Source organism: Paramisgurnus dabryanus, chromosome 3, assembly GCF_030506205.2.
Source record: "Paramisgurnus dabryanus chromosome 3, PD_genome_1.1, whole genome shotgun sequence".
Taxonomy (NCBI): Eukaryota; Metazoa; Chordata; class Actinopteri; order Cypriniformes; family Cobitidae; genus Paramisgurnus; species Paramisgurnus dabryanus.
The window spans coordinates 35,354,924-35,375,786 of record NC_133339.1 but is presented as its reverse complement, the minus strand read 5'-3'; the positions used below and the strand labels follow the sequence as shown (position 1 = coordinate 35,375,786).

At 39.4% G+C, this 20,863-nt stretch overlaps 1 protein-coding gene across 1 annotated transcript in view; it reads left to right on the top strand.

Annotated features, from left to right (window-relative positions):
* Positions 1-20,266, top strand: part of elfn1a (extracellular leucine-rich repeat and fibronectin type III domain containing 1a) — a 110,107-nt gene extending 89,841 nt beyond the window's left edge. Inside the window, exon 3 of the mRNA XM_065260563.1 lies at positions 15,725-20,266. Coding sequence (XP_065116635.1) covers positions 16,111-18,504 — 2,394 coding nt within the window. The 5' untranslated portion in view covers positions 15,725-16,110 and the 3' untranslated portion in view covers positions 18,505-20,266. The remainder of the gene's footprint in view (positions 1-15,724) is intronic.
* Positions 20,267-20,863: the final 597 nt, after the last annotated feature.

The window sequence follows — 20,863 nt, the reverse complement described above, 5'->3', positions numbered from 1 at the left end:
GCTGCGGATAGATCACACACGCAGGAGCTGGAATATTCTGACAGGCCCTATGTCCTCACTGCCTCCGAATTCTCTGCGTGATTGATTCCATTTCTCCATCCAACATCCCCCCCCCCAAGCCTTAGCATCATTCCTCCGCTCACCGCCGTCATTTGCTATTCATATTTCTTCCGCTCGGGGAAATGGTATTTTTGCTTATCTCTTAAATTAAAGTAAAATAGATCACATTGTGTTCGAAGTGCTAGCATTTGTTAAGGTGTCTTTACGCTATAGCTGTCTTTCTAGCAGGAAGGAAATGTAACACGCTAAAGTAAAATGATACCAAGAAAAATGATGGTTTCCTCATTTTTGGCTAGTGTTTCAGATCCCTATTGTCCTTTTTACTTGATGGAAGCCGGACGGTAGAAAATGGCAGAAAGAATCCTGCAGGGTGGTTTTAAATGCTTTTTTAAAGGAAATTGAAAGCACTGCAGAATTTGAAATGAAACCCATGAATCAGTTAACCTGTGGGATCTTATGTTAATGCATCTTCCGCTCTTCACGTTATAGCTCAAAACATCTTCTCTGTTTATCCTTGACATGACAGCTGGGGGTTTGCAAGACATCTCACCATAGAGAGCAATACTCACATAAAAACATCACACAAAACGTAAAATCTACTGCGTATTAAAAATACTACAATTTTACTATACAATATAATGTATTATATGTTGTCATTCACTTTGAATGCATAAATGTAAACCTCATTATGTTTCTCAGATATTATTACAGTAGCACTGTCTGTTTAATGCTCTCATTTGTAGTGATGCAACATTAATATTTGTGGTGGAGAAGAGCATACTACTGTATATGCAACAATATGCCGAGGTCCAAATAGCTAGAACCCATTACAAGTTCACTTGGTAATAGCAGGGTTTCGTAAGGTGTTTCCATGGCAGCAGAACAATTTCCTGGCTGTCTTTTCGGCGGTATCATTTTTACGTAAGAGGGATTCCTTACGCAGGTTGTTCAGTAACTGTGTCCGGTGCTCCTGTGCAGTAAATGTTGATTTCTAATGGACCATATACACGCTGCTTGCATTCATTGCACGTAAAAGGGTTTGCCATCAATCACATATCATCATTCAGAGTAGAGCACATTCATCTATGCCATCAACAACTAATAAAAGAACAGAAACAAAGGCATCTGATGCTCCGAACCAACAACAGGGAAAACTATGATAGAGAAATACCCAATTTTAACCAACAACTTTTCTTCTTTTACAAGATGTGCATAATTTGAGTTAAAAGAACTGCACATTTTTCTTTAGCTTTTCTGTTCTGGTTTGATTATGTGGTCAAATCAATCATTTTCTACGTACACCGGGTTTTGAGAGGCAGCGGTATGAATTGATGGAAAGGCTAGAAATTATTTTAAATATGAAAGCTGTATATTGATTCATGTTTTTTCTTTAAAGGATGTAAATAATTATTTCTCCTTCTCGCTCTAAAAATGTGCCATTCGCATTATCGTGTTATCTCATGTATCTTATGGACATTTATAAATATAAATATTCTGTTACAGTGGATATTCAAAATAATTACTAAAACGAAAATCTCCACACAAGGTGCACAGGCACCACATAAAGTTCAATCATATGGAAACAATTTCATGTGGTTTCTTCCACCATCCAGGTGGATGTTGCATAGGGCCACATTAACTTATCACACTGTGTTTTATCCTCTCTCCATCTCCATGTTTGGACCAGAGCTGGCTGATGATGTGCTCTTGGTTTCGATGTCCTGACTCAGCACTGGGAAAGGAGTCAGCTCCCACCCTCTGTCCTCAAGCTGCTCTATACAAAGGCCACAGCACCGAGCACGAGGTTGATGGTCTGGAAAATTGCATTAAAACCTGCAGCTCTTCTGTCTATCTCCCTCATTTCATGTGCCGAATCAGATTAGTTCAGTTATGGATTGACTACATTTCTATGGAGAACCAGGTGCTTTACAACCTGACTGTTGTCGTATACTTAAGTTTAATTATGTCTGCTGAAAGGGGACTCTGAAGGTTTGGTTTTCTTGGCTTCATTCGAACATTTTAGGATTCGTCTGTCCTTGGTTGTATTCGACAGGTCCTAAACGTGAATGTTTACTGGATATAAGAGAGGCGGTGGGGAAGTAATGTATGTGCAAGTGCTGTAGAAAGGTACTGACTATCATTTTTTAGCAGTAGGGTTACCATTTTGCATGGCAAAAATAACGACTATTTGTTAGGAACACACTCATCTGCCATTGGTCAGTAAACAGGTCATGTAATCCCACTGCAAAATTGTGCAATTAGTTGAATCACTGTTGTTCCGCAACTTATACAACCCGGAAGCAACATGTCACATGGAAGAGTACACTATCAGAAATAATGGTACAAAACTGACCCTTTTCTGTCACTGGGGCTGTACCCTTTCAAAAAGTACAGCTTGCACCTAAGGATTTTATTTTAGTACCTCAAAGGTACATGCTGGGACTAAAGAGAGTTTATTAGTACCTTAAAAATACATATTAGTATCTCAAAGGTACGTATTGGTACTAAATGTTTACACATCTGTACCTAATGGTCCATACAGTTACCTTTTTAAAGAGTGCTGCCCCACTGATAGCTAGGGTACATTATTTTGACTTTTTTTCTAACAATGTAGGTCCTTAAGGTGCAGTAATCTACCCAAAATTGTATTCTGTTTTGTATTCCTGTAAAGGTATCAAACGAAAACTTAGGGTACAGCCCCAGTGACAGAAAAGATACAGTTTTATACCTTTATTTCTGACAGTGTAACAGCTCAGTGTATGTTTTGAGGATCGCTCTGAATCTGATCTCTATCAAAAGTCGAATTTTGGAATGTAATTATCTCAGCTTTTTGCTCAAAATTTTGTGTTTTTGAAAAAAACCTGCCCATATTTGAGAGCTGATAAGAATAGAACTAATCAAGGTAGGATGCAACTTTTCTTTGAAAGCAGAGGGTCTGTTCTTTCATTTGATATATTGTATGTTTATATATTTATATATGTTTATATATGTTGTATGTTTATATAAGGCATTGAACTTTTGGGAGAATCATGAAAAATGCTGGCGCTGGGTGGAAACTTTTTTAAAAAACATTAGCAGGGAAAGAGTTAATAAAGTTGCCAGCCAGCATTTTTGGTGATTTTCACAAAAGTTTCACAAAATGCCTTCCAGGAAAATTACCATACAGATTACCATAAAAAATTGTCATTGGGGGAAAGAGTTTATTAGTATACGTTATTCCTTTACAACCTATGTGCAGTGGTGACCAGTGACTTCTTTTCCGAGTGGGGCAAATTCAAAATATGTGTTCGGAGTGTCATGCGAACCTATGTGCATCACACGTGATGTGTGTCTGCTGCACATGCGTCAAAAGGGTTTTTGATAAAAGAGATGCTTACGTTCACAAAATACTTGCAAGACACTAACTGAACACTAAACCTGATGACAGATTAAATGAGTATCTGGCCAACGCATTTTAACATCACGCATGATGCACATAGTTTCATATGACGCGAAGAACACATGTTTTAAAATGACAAGCCACATATGATGGGCCACATACATTTTGTGACGAGCTTCGCATCGTCCGCAATCGAAAAATAACTCACCGTCCGCCACTGTCTATGTGACATTATTAACTTTGTTGTTAAATCAGCATGGTTCAGTTGACAGATGTGCGATAAACTTACTATACATTCGGGAAACAGTCATTACTAGCTAGTTAGCTTCTCCACTGATTCATCATAATGTGGTGGCTTAGGAGCAATTTCATGAGTTTTTAGGAGCATTAATATTGTAATCAACAGGGAATGAGATAAAGCATATTTGGCGTGCGGTCCTATGGGAGGGCTCCGAGCTCCGAATTTTAGCCCAAACCCAGAGTACTCCCACCTCTTTAACTGGGAAATAAAACTAGATGTGAGTAAGATGATTGGGTGGAGAAGGATGCTGCGAAAAACCGTCACGGGACAGAGTTGAGGGACTGCTATTTAAAGGCACCCCTTCTCGCTGATTGGTTGGATAACATGACCATCCTCCTACCGAACTTAGTTTAATGAACTTCATTTATGTCATTGTATGGGAAACACCTGGTTGGGATAATAAAGCAATCATTTGACAACACCACAGATGCACAGTGGTTACACTTATATGTCAGATGAAGTAGTTATTGCCGTAGTATTGTTTCAATAGGTACTGTGATGGATTTATAGTCTAAACATTCAGTCCTGTCAATTATCATTATGGGCGTATATAAGCAGTAGTCCCTGTGGTTTCACACCTTTTTCTAATTTTTTTCAGTTCCATTGGGGGTTTGAGTTCAGAGCTTGAGCCGAGCTTTGAGCCCATTCGAAGAAAGCAAGCCAAGTTCATGTAACTATTAGACTGAATAGGCAGGTGTACTTTTGTGAGAACAGTAATTTCTCCTGAAACACCTCTTGTCCAATCAGATTCAAGGACTGTAGCTAAGTGTCCTATTGATGAAACAATGTGATGATTCAGAAAAGATCTATATTTTATTCTAGTAATCATTTAGAAAAACGGTATACATTGGATTTCATAAAAACATTGTAAGAATAATTTAAGTTGATATTAAAGGATTATTTCTATCATTAAAATGTAAATTTTTAAAAGCCTTTTTGGCATAACATACAGTCTTTATAAATCCAATAAATATGAAATATTTAGTGATATTGATCTGTCCTTTTCTTGTGCTTTTTAATGGAATGCCGGAAAATATCATTATTAAATACATCATATCATCTGAAAGCAATTGAAAAGAAATCCTTTATATTCTGAAATGGATGACATTGTTGCCTAGAGCATGCGTTCACACAGATTTGACCAGGTCAAACTTAAATGTACCGTAGGGATGGAAGCATCCAGTTGCCCTTCAGTTTACATTTGAATCGATGCCAGTGGTCATGAGGTAATAAAAGGCTTTGTCCTGCAAACAAATGACTCCAAATCACCCTGATGCTGCACAATGCCTTTAATTTATCAACAAGGTAGCATTAGATAAAGATAATTAGTGTGCATGGCCCCAAGGCTGTCTGCGCTCTTGGCAGAGACTTTTAGGGTCAAACTTAAAAGCCAGACTTGAAATTCTGTCTCTCCTGTCATAAAAGTCCAGCTCCCCTCAAGCAGTGAGGTTGGGCAGGGGCAGGACCATTGACACTCAATTTCAGGCAGTTCTTCTTCCGTAATTAACGTGCGACGATAATACCATCTGATCCAAATGAAGCACGCCTCCTGTCTGCTTCTAATTCTCTCTCACTTGAAAGTAATTCAAGGGTTCGATGTACCGAATGTCCTCCATTCCCACGAGAGCCGCTTTCATTACGACTGAATTGTTTCGGCACCTCCGAGCCCCATTGCTTTTATGTTTTCCTGTGACACGTATGAATTGGAAATGACTTCAAATAAGCAGCCGGCTAACATCATAGAGCGACTGTGTTCCCTCAGAGGAACGCAGACACCTTAAGAATGTTGAAGGAGAACAGTTAGTGGGAGGAAGGAAATGAGGATGTGGCGGACAGAGCAGTGAAATTACAATGGGGGGTACTTAAGTAATTGAAGGGGTGGAGAAAAGGGCTGTGTAGGAATGACAGGGGCAGGAGAAGGCAGCAACAGGGAGGTTGTGGAGGCGACACTGACAGATCTTGGTTAGTGAGGTAGTTACTGTACTCTGTGTATCTGCGTTCTCCATGAAGTGTGGAGGACCAGCAAGCACCACTTTATTCAGAGTGATGTTCTCATCATGAAGTGTAGAAGTCCCAGAGTTCTGCTTAAAAGCACAGCAGAATGCGGCTCCCTTCGGTTTAACAGGATTTCCTAATACTAAAAGAGCTTTTATCTGACTATCCTTCCTACAAAAGTACATTAACACACATGGAAGGCTCAAACACCATACCAAACTCAGATTGCTCATAGATCTATACATTTTCAGGATGATTTCAGAGCCAAAACACATGCTGGTAAACAGCACAGCACAAAAGAAAACAATACTGCTTAGAAGTTGCTGTTTATTATCTTTGAAGACTTAAGTGAGATCTTACTTAGTGTCACTTCAGTATTCATTTTTTTTTCAAATGTTTCCCATAAGAGAAATAGGAACACAAAAACAAGACAACCCAGCAAGACAACAAGCCACAAACTGCAAGGAAACACTGATATGGTGTTCCTGATTCTAAAGCTACAAAATCGATGCATATACTGCACCATAGCCTGGATAATCTGGTTATTAGATTATTTTAAAACATAAGTCTCACCTCTAGCCCCATTCCTATGAGATTGTATAAATGCAAACAAATTAGCCACCTTATGAAATAGTTAAGAATTGAGATTGTGTTAGGTAACTTCACCTACAGTGTATGAGCAGGATGTAAAAATGCAAAGGACTTTTGAGAAGCGAAACAAAAAAATGACCCTTGTGTCTCCATTTGATCTTCACTTGATCTCATTTCTGTCTAGGAGAAATGAATTAAATTTTAAAAGTTCTTGTGTCATTTTTCTTTCCTCTGGGAGAAACTGCTACAGATATAAGCTCACGGCCTTAAACGGCCTCAACTAATGAACACTTCATGAACGCTTAATGTGTGGTGAAGCCTTTTGAGTTTATCTACCGCTGTCTCATTAGGCCATCAACAGAGCACAATAGAGAAACCATCACAGCTCTGCATGCAGGCCAAGCCAAAATGTCACCCAGACCAGGGAGCAGCTGTGAGCGTGAGCTCCCAGTGGAAGCTCAGTCTGGCTTGAAGACCCTCCGGTGGACCATGAAAACCAAGGGTATTAATGAGGAATGGAAAGTGGAGAGATTGGAGCTAAGATAGATCTCTGTAGACACTGGCATTTGTTTCTGAGGCTTATTTAAAGGGGAAATATCATAAACATCTGACTTTTTTCCATGTTTAAGTGCTATAATTGGGTCCCCAGTGCTTCTATCAACCTAGAAAATGTGAAAAAGATTAACCCAATAACTTAGTGTTGGTAAACCATTCTCCACGCAAGCATGTGATAAAATAGCTTTTTAAATTTGGCTCCCCTTGTGATGTCAGAAGGGGATAATACTGCCCCTTAATCCGCACTATCCAACCACGGCGCTGCCATTTAGTACAAAGATCAGCTCATTTGCATTTTAAATGACACACCCCAAAACGGCAGCATTTTTGCTCAAACCTACAAAGTGGCAATTTTAACATGCTATAATAAATTATCTACATGGTATTTTGAGCTAAAACTTCACATATGTACTCTTTAAATGGGTTGTACTGTCTATACCTGAACAGCAAGCACATATTGTTATACAAACATTTATTTTTATATTTGCAAGAAATATGTTTAAATGAGTATAAAGTAAGCGACAGCTTGAGTAACAAAGTGTGAATATAAATGTTAGCTGATCCACAAACACTGTAAACATTGCTCAATGTTTGCTTTAACAAGGCATGTGGCTAATATGTGATTTATGACAACGCTTTGTGGTAAAATCAGTGCACATCTTACTGAAGTGAGTCAGGCTGGATAAACATCATGTACATGTTATATTAATGAGCTCAGTCTCTATTGGTTTAATCAGAGCTTTACCTAAAGGGGTCCTGCTGTGAGAAATCATGGGTGAGGTTATGCATGCTGCTGGCCTTTGACATTTTGTTCACTTTAAAGGTCACAGACTGGAGAGAATGGACTGTGGAAAGGATTTTTTTACTCCTCTTAAAGCCATCAATCACCCTAGCGTGCATTTTCCATTGATGGATTTCTCATATTCATTTCATGGACGTTTGATTTTGGTAGGTAAAGTTTTTGAAGAAAGAGCCACTATAATTTCCATCTCTTTTCTTTTTCATGCTCAGCTGGAGACTAAGCCAGTGAGGAACTTCATTACTTTAAGACCCTCCAGGAGCTCCAGAGCATTAGTGTCTCAAACTACAGATTTCTCAGACTAGAACTAATGATAAAAATAGATGATGAAGAGGAGGAGCCAATAAAAATCCCAAAGGAGGATGTTAGTGTTAAAGTTGATGATAATATTAATGAAATAGAGGAGGATCAGGGTATCTAAGGTAAAAGATAATCAAAATGGAGAAGATGAAGAGAAGAAAATGGAACCATATTTTGGGAAACATCTGTTTAAAAGGACCTGCACCAAAATACAGTCTAATCCGAACTATGGCCATGTCACTGCATAGCTCCATTACTGATACGAAGGGCTCTGGCTGCATCCACAGAGGTTTTTAAGTCCAACCAATTTCATCCAATAGCTCAGGCCAAGCATTTCCTGACACATGGCTGTCTATGGCCTCCTCAGGCACCCTGAAAACAAAGTCAATTTCTGTATCCCTGCCTGCCAGCAGTCACCAATGGCATATGGAAAGAGAGGTAATAAATGCATTTAAAACGCAGAATAGACTGATGAGAGGGCAGAAATAGGCAGGAAGGGAAATAGTATTGCTTGGCATACTTAGTGAATTTAGATTCAAATTGTTTATAATTTACTGTTATTGCCAAACTCGAGAACAGACGATTCTAAATAACAATTCCATGTAATCGCTCCCTTAGGTCTTATTCAAACCCAGACATAACAAGCATAAGCAGTGGCTACTCTGAAGTAACTTAGGCTAGCTGTAAGCATAAAAGGTGCATTTCCGACTGTTTACACAAAGACAAGAGTCTTATGAAGTCATTTTCTGAAGCTTGACAGCTGTTGCAACTGTGTCCTTACCATCCGTGATTGGAATTATCTACTGCTTAACATGCGCATATGTATAAAAGTTGACACACACGTTGGCCGTTAGGTAAGGCAAAGCTTGGCACATGGGCGCAGAGCGCATCCTGTACTGGGTAATAATATTGTGCATGTACCGAACCTGGTGCATATTGGTCTCATCATGCCAAACAACTTTTACAAAGTCAGCCATTTTGGATTCTGTGAAATGTGTATGGCATGGACTTTTACATCCTAGTGGATGGATTGTCACTAATCTTGGTCAAGACGTTGAACATGCTAAACTGTGAACAGATTTTGATATCTCGAACAGTGTTATCATGGCGAGGCAATTCATTTATGGCACAGAATTGAAAGGTTTGCAAACCAGAAACTAGGCATGAATAACAATGTTTGAATAATAATATTGATCTGAAAGAAGGGTAAGAAACGTTCAGTATTAAAGTATCATGCTATGGTAATATAGTACAATAAATTTCATTCTGGAAGGAAGACTATGAGAAGGATGATGTGTCTTCCTTAGACTAATCATTTTAATGTCTGACTTTTGTATCATTAATGTGGACATGATCTCTTAGGTTCATCACCCATGTCTGCTGTCTGAGAAAATATGGACTAGAGTGAAAGGTCAGGCAGAGCACATTATGCCTAGTATTAAGATGCGTTCTGGTCAATCGGATCACAAGTCAACGAGAGAAACGCATGTTCGTTTACACATGGACTGTGTCCGCAATCTCTAAAATGCTGCTTTTGGAAGCGGCATTCGAAGGCATCAAGGCACATCCGAATCCAATGTTTGGTTTACTTCCTGTCTCCTGAGATAATTACATGATCTTGTCCTATAGACGGTTTTAGCAGTAAAAACTATTGCTTTCTTGAAACAAATGTAACTTCCGTTAAACTCCGCTAAAAATCAATAACAACAAAGTCCTTTTAGAGTAGTTTATTTCTGATAACAAGCAAAATAAACAACAAGTAAATTATCTTAGTTCATATTTCATCGCTAAAGCATATGAAAAACGACACAGAGCTGTGTAAAATGTTCACTATAATGTATAGAATGTTAACTACAAACCAGCTGCCAAACCTCCCTTCTTTCACACAGTAATTCTGGTACATTACAATGTATTTACCAGAATGAATTTACCAGTAAATACAAAAATTTGATGTTCACACACAGTGACATTCCGTCTTTTTACCAGTAAGACATCATTCACACATCAGTATCAAAATACCGGCAAATCTGTTTAGAAAGAGGAATTTACTTGTGGCGCGTGGCAAGCTCAGTGTTGTATTTGTAAACAATCCACATTGTTCATATCCACGGCCCGTATTTAGTTGTTTTCACGTATGTGGTAAACGCTGACGGTCGCGAAGTTGCTCGGGACCAAACAACATTGCATTAGGCGACATCAAACCGAAAATGCATCTTAAACCCCTGCTGAAAAAACCAGCGTCAAACCAGCATGGACCAGCATGGGAATTATGCTGGTCTATGCTGGTTTAGCTGGTGGTCACAGCATACCAGCACCAAAACACAACATATGCTGGTATGACCAGCATGGGATGCTGGTGCTAATGCTGGTTTAGCTGGTGCTAATGCTGGTTTGGTGCTGGTTTAGCTGGTGCTAATGCTGGTGCTGATGCTGGTTTAGTGTTCACTAGCAAACCAGCACCAAAACACAACATATGCTGGTCTTGCTGGTATGCTGTTTTTTTCAGCAGGGACAACAGTACTGTTTGCAGTAGCTTTACGGGGGGCGTGATAAGGGCGTCGGCAATTCAGGAAATAGATGGTAAGCTGTTTTAAACAACTTTGTTGAAGAAATGTGGACGTAAACTTCAGGTGTGCTCGACTTTTAAGCAGCGTGTGTGTGGAAACGTCCGTTAACAGTGCGGGGTAAACGCATCATCTGTATTAAAACGTTATGATTGGCCCGAAGCTGTCAGCGTGGTCTGACATCGTCCGTTCTAAATGCCGGTAATCTATATTTTTGTGTTCACACATAGGCTTTGTGTGAACACAAAAATATATGTATTACCGGCATTTAGAACGGACGGCGTCAGACGTAAATTACTGGTAATCTTACAACCACTCTTTCTGGTAGATTGGCAGCACTGATTTACTGGAAAGGTTCTGTTCACACATGACCTGTTACCATTACCTGTAAATTACCAGTAAAGACTGTATGTGTGAAAGGGCCTTGGTGGTGATTCATGATCGCCGTCTCCCCGTGTCTTAAGGAAACCAAAACATTTGTTATTTTTGCTGAGGTATTTGTTCCAGAGTTCATTTTAGCCACTTGTCAGACCATGAAACAAACAGAAAACGGAAGTTCCGACCAGACACGTAACAGCAAAGACGCACGTGCATCCGATGAAATGTTTATTCTGTGCGTACACGAAGAATGTGATTGGTCAAGCCTGTTCGAATTAGAAAAAATGAAATGGTGGCCAAAAAAGCACAAATTTAGTGTAAATAAGGTTATATTTTTACTTTTACACTTTTTAATTGAATTCCTAGTGAGAAATTAGTATTCCAGTTTACAAAAATAGAATTAGTTATCACAAAGGCACTCTCTGTTTATATTTCAAACAGAATTTTGTTACGCTGCCTATGAAGGCTGTCCGAATGCTTCCCAGAGCTGTCTTCATGCCGCCAAAGTCATAACAGCATAAGGCAGCGAGGCAACAAATCAGCTGCCATCTTTTTTGGGATGCAGCCCTGGTGTTTCAATTAATCTATTTTGTCCACTTTCGACTGCCTCTGTCCTGATTACTTCGAGAGGGGGTCTATATGGGCAAGTCCTTAAAACATGAGCGGGAGAAATTAATGCACACAAATATTATGTGAGCGTACCGCTGCTTGTGTTTACATGCTGCACAATGTTTTGTACGTGTATATTTATAAGCTTTCTCAGATATTTCAAAGCAATTGATGAAATAAGTTTCTACAACGTTCTCCTGCAAAAAGAAACTTTAGTCAGCCGCTTTAGTTTTATCAATGCTAGTCATACTGTTTGTTTGCGCTAGAAGTCAGGACTGATGTAAAATATTGTGCTTGTACATTTCACATTAGATCAATAAGCAGAAAGTATTGTAGCATATCTTTTGTGCCTGTTCTAACATATTGGACCACATAAGCGTCTGTACCACAAAAGCAATCCAAGCAAATGTGTTTTTGACTACCTCTCAATGTAGTCGAAAGTGGACGAGCTCACACCCATCCACTTGTGATCCGATCCACCAAAACACATCTTACACCAGGTGTAAACATGGCCTAAGAATATAACCTCTGACCTTAAAGCTCCACTGAGGAATCTGATTGATTAATGCTGTAGTATCTAATACTCTGAGTGCTCATTCAGGCCTATCTCTCTCATAAAATATATCCACCTGCTGAGAAACTTCAATCTGTTCTTTTTTGTGACACTGCAGACCCTTGTGTCAGTGGCTGCCATTCTGGACAACAGAATATCTGTGTGCACAAGGCCATCTGAAAGCAGGCAGCCGCACAGGATTTGGGATTAATCCTTTCAAAAGGCAGTGCGGCACAGCAAGGCTGTCTATCAGCCCGTCAGGTGCCTGTCTTGTCGCTGTCTCAACAATCTAAAAAATATATATAGCCTGTGGGCAAGGAGGTGTGTGGTGCTTTGGAACAAGCTAATGTTTTTGTGCACGCACTAAATAGATATGCTGAGCCTCAGCAAATATTACAAGCTGTCTGGGGGAGAACATTTGCAATTACCTCACCTTTCCTACTGTTCTGACTTCTGTTATTATAATATTTTACAGTTGCATGACTTTCCTTTACACAGCTGAGAATGTAAAAAACTGGATTTAAATGGGATTGCAAACCTTTTAGTGTTTTTAGAATAATGAACCACATGAGTCCATTTAGATTTTAGCGGGGGTTTTTTTTAATAATCCTGTTTTAGAGTTATGAAAATACATTACGATATGCAGTCTTGCATTTGGCAGGTACAAATATTCATAGCAACTTCCAATGCATTTAATGTACAATTTATCAGCTTGTGTGTTCCCTTTGATCATGTGATCTTGGAGATGCTAACACTGTGCACCATTGAGCTGATTATATGGGCAATGTGTATCGCAGAGTCTGTGAGGGGTTATGGTTGGGGCATAATCATAGACTGTAAAAAAAGATGGACGACGCGATGTCGCTTTATTTCATTGAAATGAATTGAAGCCAAAAATGTCCGACCATGGGGGCTGCCATGTTATGTAAAAATGTCAGTTTGAAACCAGGACATGTGCAAAAGGAATCGTCCGTGGAGCCAGATGGGGAGCCGCAATCAAACTTCCGCCCAAACGCTTGAATGCCCAATTCAACCATGCCAGTCATAACGACACGCCCCGTTTATATAGCATTAAAGTATTAGCTAAAATGAAACTTATTTCAAAAACGAACAATTTAACATATATCAGCGTAATAACAACAACCAAAACCATCTTTCGGAAAATTGTATTGGAAGTGTAAATTATTTTTTATTTAGAGCCGAGTCCTGGTTGTTTGCATGGAGAGGACGCGGTTTATGACTTGTACTGCAGCCAGCCACCAGGGGGCGATCAAAAAGCCAGCGGCTTCAATTTTCAAGATGTATAAGGCACACCTGGGCGTAATCAATGTAAAATCACATTGCTAAGGGATCCCCAACAGCCTGCTTTGTGTGACTGTTGCGGTTTAAATGAGATTACACAAAGAACAATGGATGGATTTGTATAATAACAGGATGTTTCTGCACACAGAATGGCGACTCATTTTCTGCTAAAAGCACATAAAAAAGCATTTTCTAGGTTGCACAATGAACTAACAGGAACAATTTTATTGGCATTAACTAACACTAAAAAAGATGAATAAATGCTGACAAACTACTTTGCTCATAGTTAGGTCATTTTAGCTAATGCATTTGCTAATGGCAATTTTTTTAGCGTATATAATATATCACCGTTTTTTCCTTCACAAAATTAGTTCAGACAGGTAGACTATGTTATCAATATATTCATACTGTATAATGCTTACAGCCTAGTTGGGTGATGAAGATTAGGACACATTTAATCGAAACCTTTCCTGACATGTCATCTATGATTTACACAGGAGCAGATCTTACGCATAGCCCTAACATATCACTTAGGAGGAACCAAGGCGTAACCCAATAAAATCCCACCCTTGATCCACTGCCTGCTGCACAGGGCTTTATGAACCAAGCATCTGTGCACTTGGGAAACGCTTCTTTCCTCTTTAATGAAAGCATGCCCTCTTGCATAATTCACTTGTGGATGGCTTGAGTGAAAGCAAAGCCTTAAAGTAATGGTAAGCCATACCCCCCTCTCTCTATCTCTCTTTTTTCAGTTATTGTTGTGCTGTTATGTCCTGAGATGGCTTATAGAGGGTCAGGCCGTTAGTACAATTAAAATGAGTTTTTACCGCTATGGAAATCACTGTTATAATTTAATATAACAGGTCTTTGCTTGTATTTCCTTCATCTACCGAAGAGTATTTAGGAGCTTTCATTATCTTTGTAGAGAAACAGTATTGTAATGTATGGCTTTCATTTTGTTCTGGCAAGTTTGTGTTTCTTTCTTACATTCAGTCTCTGGATATACAGTCCTGCTTTATGGCATCATTTTATTCATATTAGTTTGATAATATTGAAAACATGCATTATTTGACATTGCCATGATGCTAATAGAAGACAAAAAGGGCTTTAGCTACAGGGCAATACTGTCGGTCCTTTACTGTGGCACTAAACCTACATAATGATCATTCATAGCACTCAGCTTATTGCGAACACACACGCCCATACATGCTCACACACACATACAGAGAGAAAAATCCCATTATATCTATTGTTAGGAGAAAGTCTGCAGTGGAAAGAAAAGCCTTTGCCTTCACACCAGTTTCCATCCTCTCTTAACTCACAAAATGATTTGTGATACAGCCAACATTGGTTACAACTGTCTCAATGTGGAATCAAAGCCTGGCAGGGATAAATGTGAACTGAAGCATGCTTCCCCCCTTGTCCCTGCTGCCCTAGGGAGCTTACCTGCTCTTTGTGAGGGTAGTGTGTTTTAGAGTCCCATTCCCATACGATTACTTTCTCTCTTTACAGCTAGGTATTGCATTTAAAAATAAATGAGTATCAAGGAAAGCTTTCAAAAGACTTTGGAGTCAAAGCATGTTGTAATGAACAAAATTCCCCTCACACATTTTACAATTTCTATCAAAATGTCACCTGAACTGAAAACTTTGTCATTTACTTACCCACTTTGTTCTGACCAAGAGTACATTATTTCTTCTATCGACCACAAATTGTGATTTTTATAATTTTCATCTGTTCCTTGTGGGAAAATATTGTATAACTTTAGAAGAATTCAAAACTAATCTCCTTTTTGGTATCCTTTTTTTTCCCATTTTGGGACTTGACAGACCCAGTCCTCATACACTTTTATTATATGAAAAAGAGTGTCTGTGGATTAGATACATTTTGTACAAATAGTTTGGGTAGTATATCTTTGAAGATTACAGATCAAAGTTCATTCTGTGCTATATGGGTGCATTACCAAAAGTGGTCCCAAAAGCCACTGGTTGAACATTTTAAAGGACACAGTTTAATCAATCTGATTTAGCTCACACAAGTTCTGGCCCTTCACACTTAGACAGTCTTAGAGTTAAGACTGGTGGGAGAACATGAATACTTTTGTTTTCTATTGGCTGCCAGATGGTAATTGGCCAATGGTTTTATTCTCTACATTTGAAATGAATAAAGAATTAGTAAGACATCTGGGCAGTAAAATATAATGCAATGATATGTAACAGACCTCTTAGTTCAGTATGAAACTAATGTTTGGCTTTAGTATAAACGTGATTTGTAATATTGCTTTTCTAATCTAGAGGCTCTGTGATAATCAGCTTTCCTTTCTTCTTCTCTTATCCAGGGTGTAACTTTGGGCCCATAAATGAGACTAAAATGGTGGATGAGAAGAAGAGACAAGAGGATGAAAGCCATCAACAATGCTGTACACTGGGGAAATAAGCACAGCGAAACAAGACCCAGCTCTAGCACTCAACCATAGTTAAAACCACTCCATTGGAGACCTAACCTGTAAATGCATAAGCTATGGTCTTTAATAAGTGGCTTGAAATATCAGTACATCAACCCCCAACTCATGTGAAATAATTCTCTGGACCAGAGACTGGACATTTGTGTCCCTTGGCTAAATCAAGAGATTGGGTTTTTTACCCTGCCAGAATACTGTGAGGTTCCATCCAGCCTAATTAAAAGTCAAGTGGTACCACAAGCTGCTACCAATTGGTATTTCTCATGGCTTCCAGGAGAGCTTCAGGAGCTTTAAATGGAGGCATGGTGACGAGTGCCTTCTTCTGCTCTGTGGCCATAATCTATCTGACTTACATAGGTACAGTGAGGGGGGATTGCTGGCTTATAGAGGGAGAAAAGGGCTTTGTATGGCTGGCTATTTGCAGCCAAAACCAGCCCCCCTATGAAGCTATCCCTCAGCACATCAACAGCACCATAGTGGACCTTCGTTTGAATGAGAACAAGATCAAAAGCATCCACTACTCTGCCCTTAGCCGCTTTACCAACCTCACATACCTGAATCTGACGAAGAATGAGATTAATTATATTGAGGATGGGGCTTTTTCAGCCCAGTTCAACCTACAGGTTCTCCAGTTGGGCTTCAATAAATTGCGGAACTTGACAGAAGGGATTCTCAGGGGTTTGGGCAAGCTGCAGTACCTCTACCTCCAGGCCAACCTGATTGAGACTGTGACACCCAATGCCTTTTGGGAGTGCCCAAACATAGAAAACATTGACCTTTCCATGAACCGCATCCAGGTGCTAGATGGGTCTACATTCACCAGCCTGACTAAGCTGACCACCTGTGAGCTCTACACTAATCCTTTCAACTGCTCTTGCGAGCTCTTGGGGTTTGTCAAGTGGCTTTCAGTCTTTCCCAACAGAACGAGTGAACGAATGGTGTGTGATTCTCCTGCCGGAGTCTCTGGTTACAGTCTCCTAAGCCAGAATCCAAACAACCCAACGTTCCGTAACGCTCTGCATATGCTGTCCACTGTGTGCACGGAAGACTATGTGACTCCGTACATCCCTGTGCCTCCTGAGACCACCACTTACCCTCCTGACTCAACACCGTGTGGGCTGGAGGACTGTCCCTCTGGGACCGAGCCTGAGGAAATCAGCATCAGTCCCACATACATTGACTTAGATGTGAAACCAATCATGAAACTCAAACAGGTGACTCACACAAATGCAGTAATCACCGTTCAGATTCCTTACCCCTACAAGAAAATGTACATACTTGTTCTGTACAACAACAGCTTCTTTACTGATATACAAAATCTAAAACGACAGAAAGAAGATATTGAACTGACAAGACTGAAACCCAACACAGATTACACCTATTGTGTGGCTTCAATAAGGAACTCCTTGCGTTTCAATCACACCTGTTTGACTCTATCCACAGGGCCTAGAAATGGAAAGGAGAGAGTAGTTAGCAATGCAACAGCCACTCACTACATAATGACTATCTTAGGTTGTCTTTTCAGTATGTTAATTGTTTTAGGCATTGTGTATTATTGCTTGAGAAAAAAGAGACACCAGGAAGAAAAGCACAAAAAGGCAGGCAGTATGAAGAAGAACATAATTGAGCTTAAATATGGTGGGGAACTAGAAGGTGGGACTATATCCAGAATGTCCCAAAAACAAATGATGGCAGGGGAGAGCATGGCCCGCATGCCTTATCTACCCTCAGGCAGTGACATGGATCAGTACAAACTGCAAGACATATCCGACACGCCGAAAATGGCCAAAGGGAATTACATGGAAGTGAGGACAGGGGAGCACCCAGACCGAAGGGACTGCGAAATGTCAATGCCTAGCAACAGCCAAGGCTCTGTGGCAGAGATCTCAACAATTGCCAAGGAGGTAGACAAGGTCAACCAGATTATTAACAATTGTATTGATGCTCTAAAATCAGAGTCCACTTCCTTCCAAGGGGTGAAATCTGGTGCGGTATCAACGGTAGAACCTCAGTTAGTACTTATATCAGAGCAGCCTCAGAGCAAGTCTGGCTTCCTTTCGCCTGTCTACAAGGACAGCTACCACCACTCTTTACAAAGACATCACGGATCTGACGCCTCTCCAAAGCGTCCAAGTACAGCAACTGGTGGTCCATTGCGGAGCCCAAGGCCTTACCGTTCAGAGGCGTCATATAAGTCTGAGTCAAAGTACATAGAGAAAACCTCACCAACTGGGGAGACCATCCTAACTATCACACCTGCAGCTGCAATACTGAGGGCAGAAGCAGAGAAGATTCGCCAGTACAGCGAGCATCGACATTCCTACCCTGATTCCCACCAAATTGAGGAGCTGGAAGGACCAGACAGTCGAAAAACCTCCATCTTGGAGCCCCTGACGAGGCCTCGGCCCAGAGACTTGGCTTACTCGCAGCTCTCTCCCCAGTACCACAATCTCAGTTACTCTTCCAGTCCTGAGTACTACTGCAAACCATCGCACAGCATCTGGGAGCGCTTTAAACTCCATCGTAAGCGTCACAAAGATGAGGAGTACATGGCTGCAGGTCACGCCCTGAGGAAAAAAGTGCAGTTTGCTAAGGATGAAGACCTGCATGACATTCTAGATTACTGGAAGGGAGTGTCAGCTCAGCAGAAATCTTAATTCACCTTTGTCTGTGTCTTTTTCAGTTTTGATGGACTACAAAGAACAGGACAGAAATAAATCGATGATCTAGTGAAATCACATTCTATGGATAAAAAATGACATGTCAGTGAATTTCAACTTAGGGATAAAGGTTTGTGTACCAAAATTTTAAGATGTTACTTAAAGCAACAAGAGGAGAATATATTGCAAATATAAAAATATATATGTTGAAATGGATTTTTAGTATTTGGTTACCGCATGGCCAAGTCCTGTGACAGTGGATTTGCTGTTGTGTACTGTGAGACTTTAAAGAATCCACCCATGACAGATCTTCTAAAATCTTAGTATTTCTTCTTGCAGGACCACTGTACTTTATGAACAGTTTTCTCCCAATATTTCAGTTGTTCTAAATACAGATGAACTATGTACAGATACTGTTTCTATATTTGCAACGTTTGCTGTTAAAATGGAAAAAATCTATAATGTGTATGATTCAGGTTTAGACCATGGATTTTGGAGTTAGCTCCTGTGATATTATCTGTCCTTAAATGAATGTTTACCGTCCTGATGGATAAACATTGCACTGGTCAATGAAATGGCATATTTTTCTGTAGACGACAGTTTACGCAACCCTGCTTTGCCAATTTTCTTTCTTTATCCACGCCATTGATCAAACCGCACAATATTACACTAAGGCTGATGAAATGTTACATTGGTGTAAATCATTACCACAAAGTGTATCAGTTTGGTTGGGATGGTGTAGATGAAACATCTGCAAAATGATTGCAGTAGTAAAGCGAGGAAAGCAAAGTAAAAAAGTAAAAAATAAGATAAGTTCAGTAGGTATTTTTGATTTGTTTACCAGTAACACACTCAACAAAATGCTTTTGCTTTGACCTTAAGATGCCTAATAATAGTGAGGGGTTATCTGATCATGAACCAAAGTGCTTGGTTGGCAGCTCATCATACTTTTCCTGCAGATGTTTTCCACCCATCTCGAGCCAACAGCCCAATGGATGAATGTATTACATACATAATAACATAAAGCAGCCTTTCAGCTGCTGTTAGTTTTTGTTGTTGTTGTTTTTTACAATCACCTGATCCCCATTTTTCATGCTGTATGCTGAGTTTTGATATTCATTCATCTTTTCAGTCTCATGTATTTGTCATTTCTGTCAACAATATTTAATCAAAAAAAAAAAAATGTTTTTAAAACTATGGGTATTGTTTTAGGCTTTTCTACTGTTTGGCGGGTAAAATGCTTTTGTAAATGTTGAACGCCACTGCACGGACATGGAGATGATCAGCGCTGACCGGGAAGGTGAGACATCAGTGGAAAGAAATAAACTACTGTATTCAGCTGAACTTTTGCCAGTAGATCAGCTGAACAAAGCTACAGGAAGTTACTGGGTCGTCCAATTTTTTATTTCAACCGCCTTAAACTTCTGGAACTATCTGTATAACTGTATTTTTCTTTATCTTTAAGTGTTGATGTTTTTGAAAGTCTTCATCTGTTGTCATTTTTTTTTAAAGACGAAACATTTCGGTAGATTTCAAAAGCTGTCCGATTTATAGATAATCTAGCAAGTAACCTACATGTTTTTATATGGCATAGTGTAGCACTCCTGTATCTCATTCAACTTAGACCTGTTGGAAAATTTGTGAATGGAGAGCATCTGATACAAACAAGAGCACAATGAGTGTTATTTTGTATTTCTTAATACTATGTCACCTGCTTTCAGACAGAGTACTGTGAAATAAAGGAAAGGGTGCACCCATACTCCCAGTATCCTCATGATACATTTTTATTTTATAGTTTTCTCCTGTGAATACATGGAATTGTTACCATACATATATATTTTATCTAACCCTTAAAAATTGTGTCGGTGTAGCACATACTGTACAAAAAAGCAGATTTTAAGAAGATCAGTTTGTACAAACATCAGGTTTACAGGTATTTACTTTTGTAGGTCCTGTAACTGTTTATGTTTTTCGCTATGATGTTGGTGGCCTGACAGAATAAGAGTTTATGATCATATAAAGCAATTTTTACATTTTAATACTTTAGCTGACTTTATCATTCATAGTGTTCTAGCACATGAGTGCTATAAAGTTAATGCAATTTCTTAGTAGTAAAACGAGTCACTAAAACAGTATTGATGATTCAATAACTATATCGTTCATGTGTGAAATTTCACCGTTCTGAACTGAGAAACTTATTATAAACTGATTTAAGACATTTATGAATTGGGTCCCACTTATAGCTTGCCCTTATATTGTGAGAAGTAAATATTTGAATTCTCTTTGTAGCATGCATGAATGTTACCATTTAAAGTGTGGTGACTAACATTATTTATTCTTTTCCTTTTTGACTCCA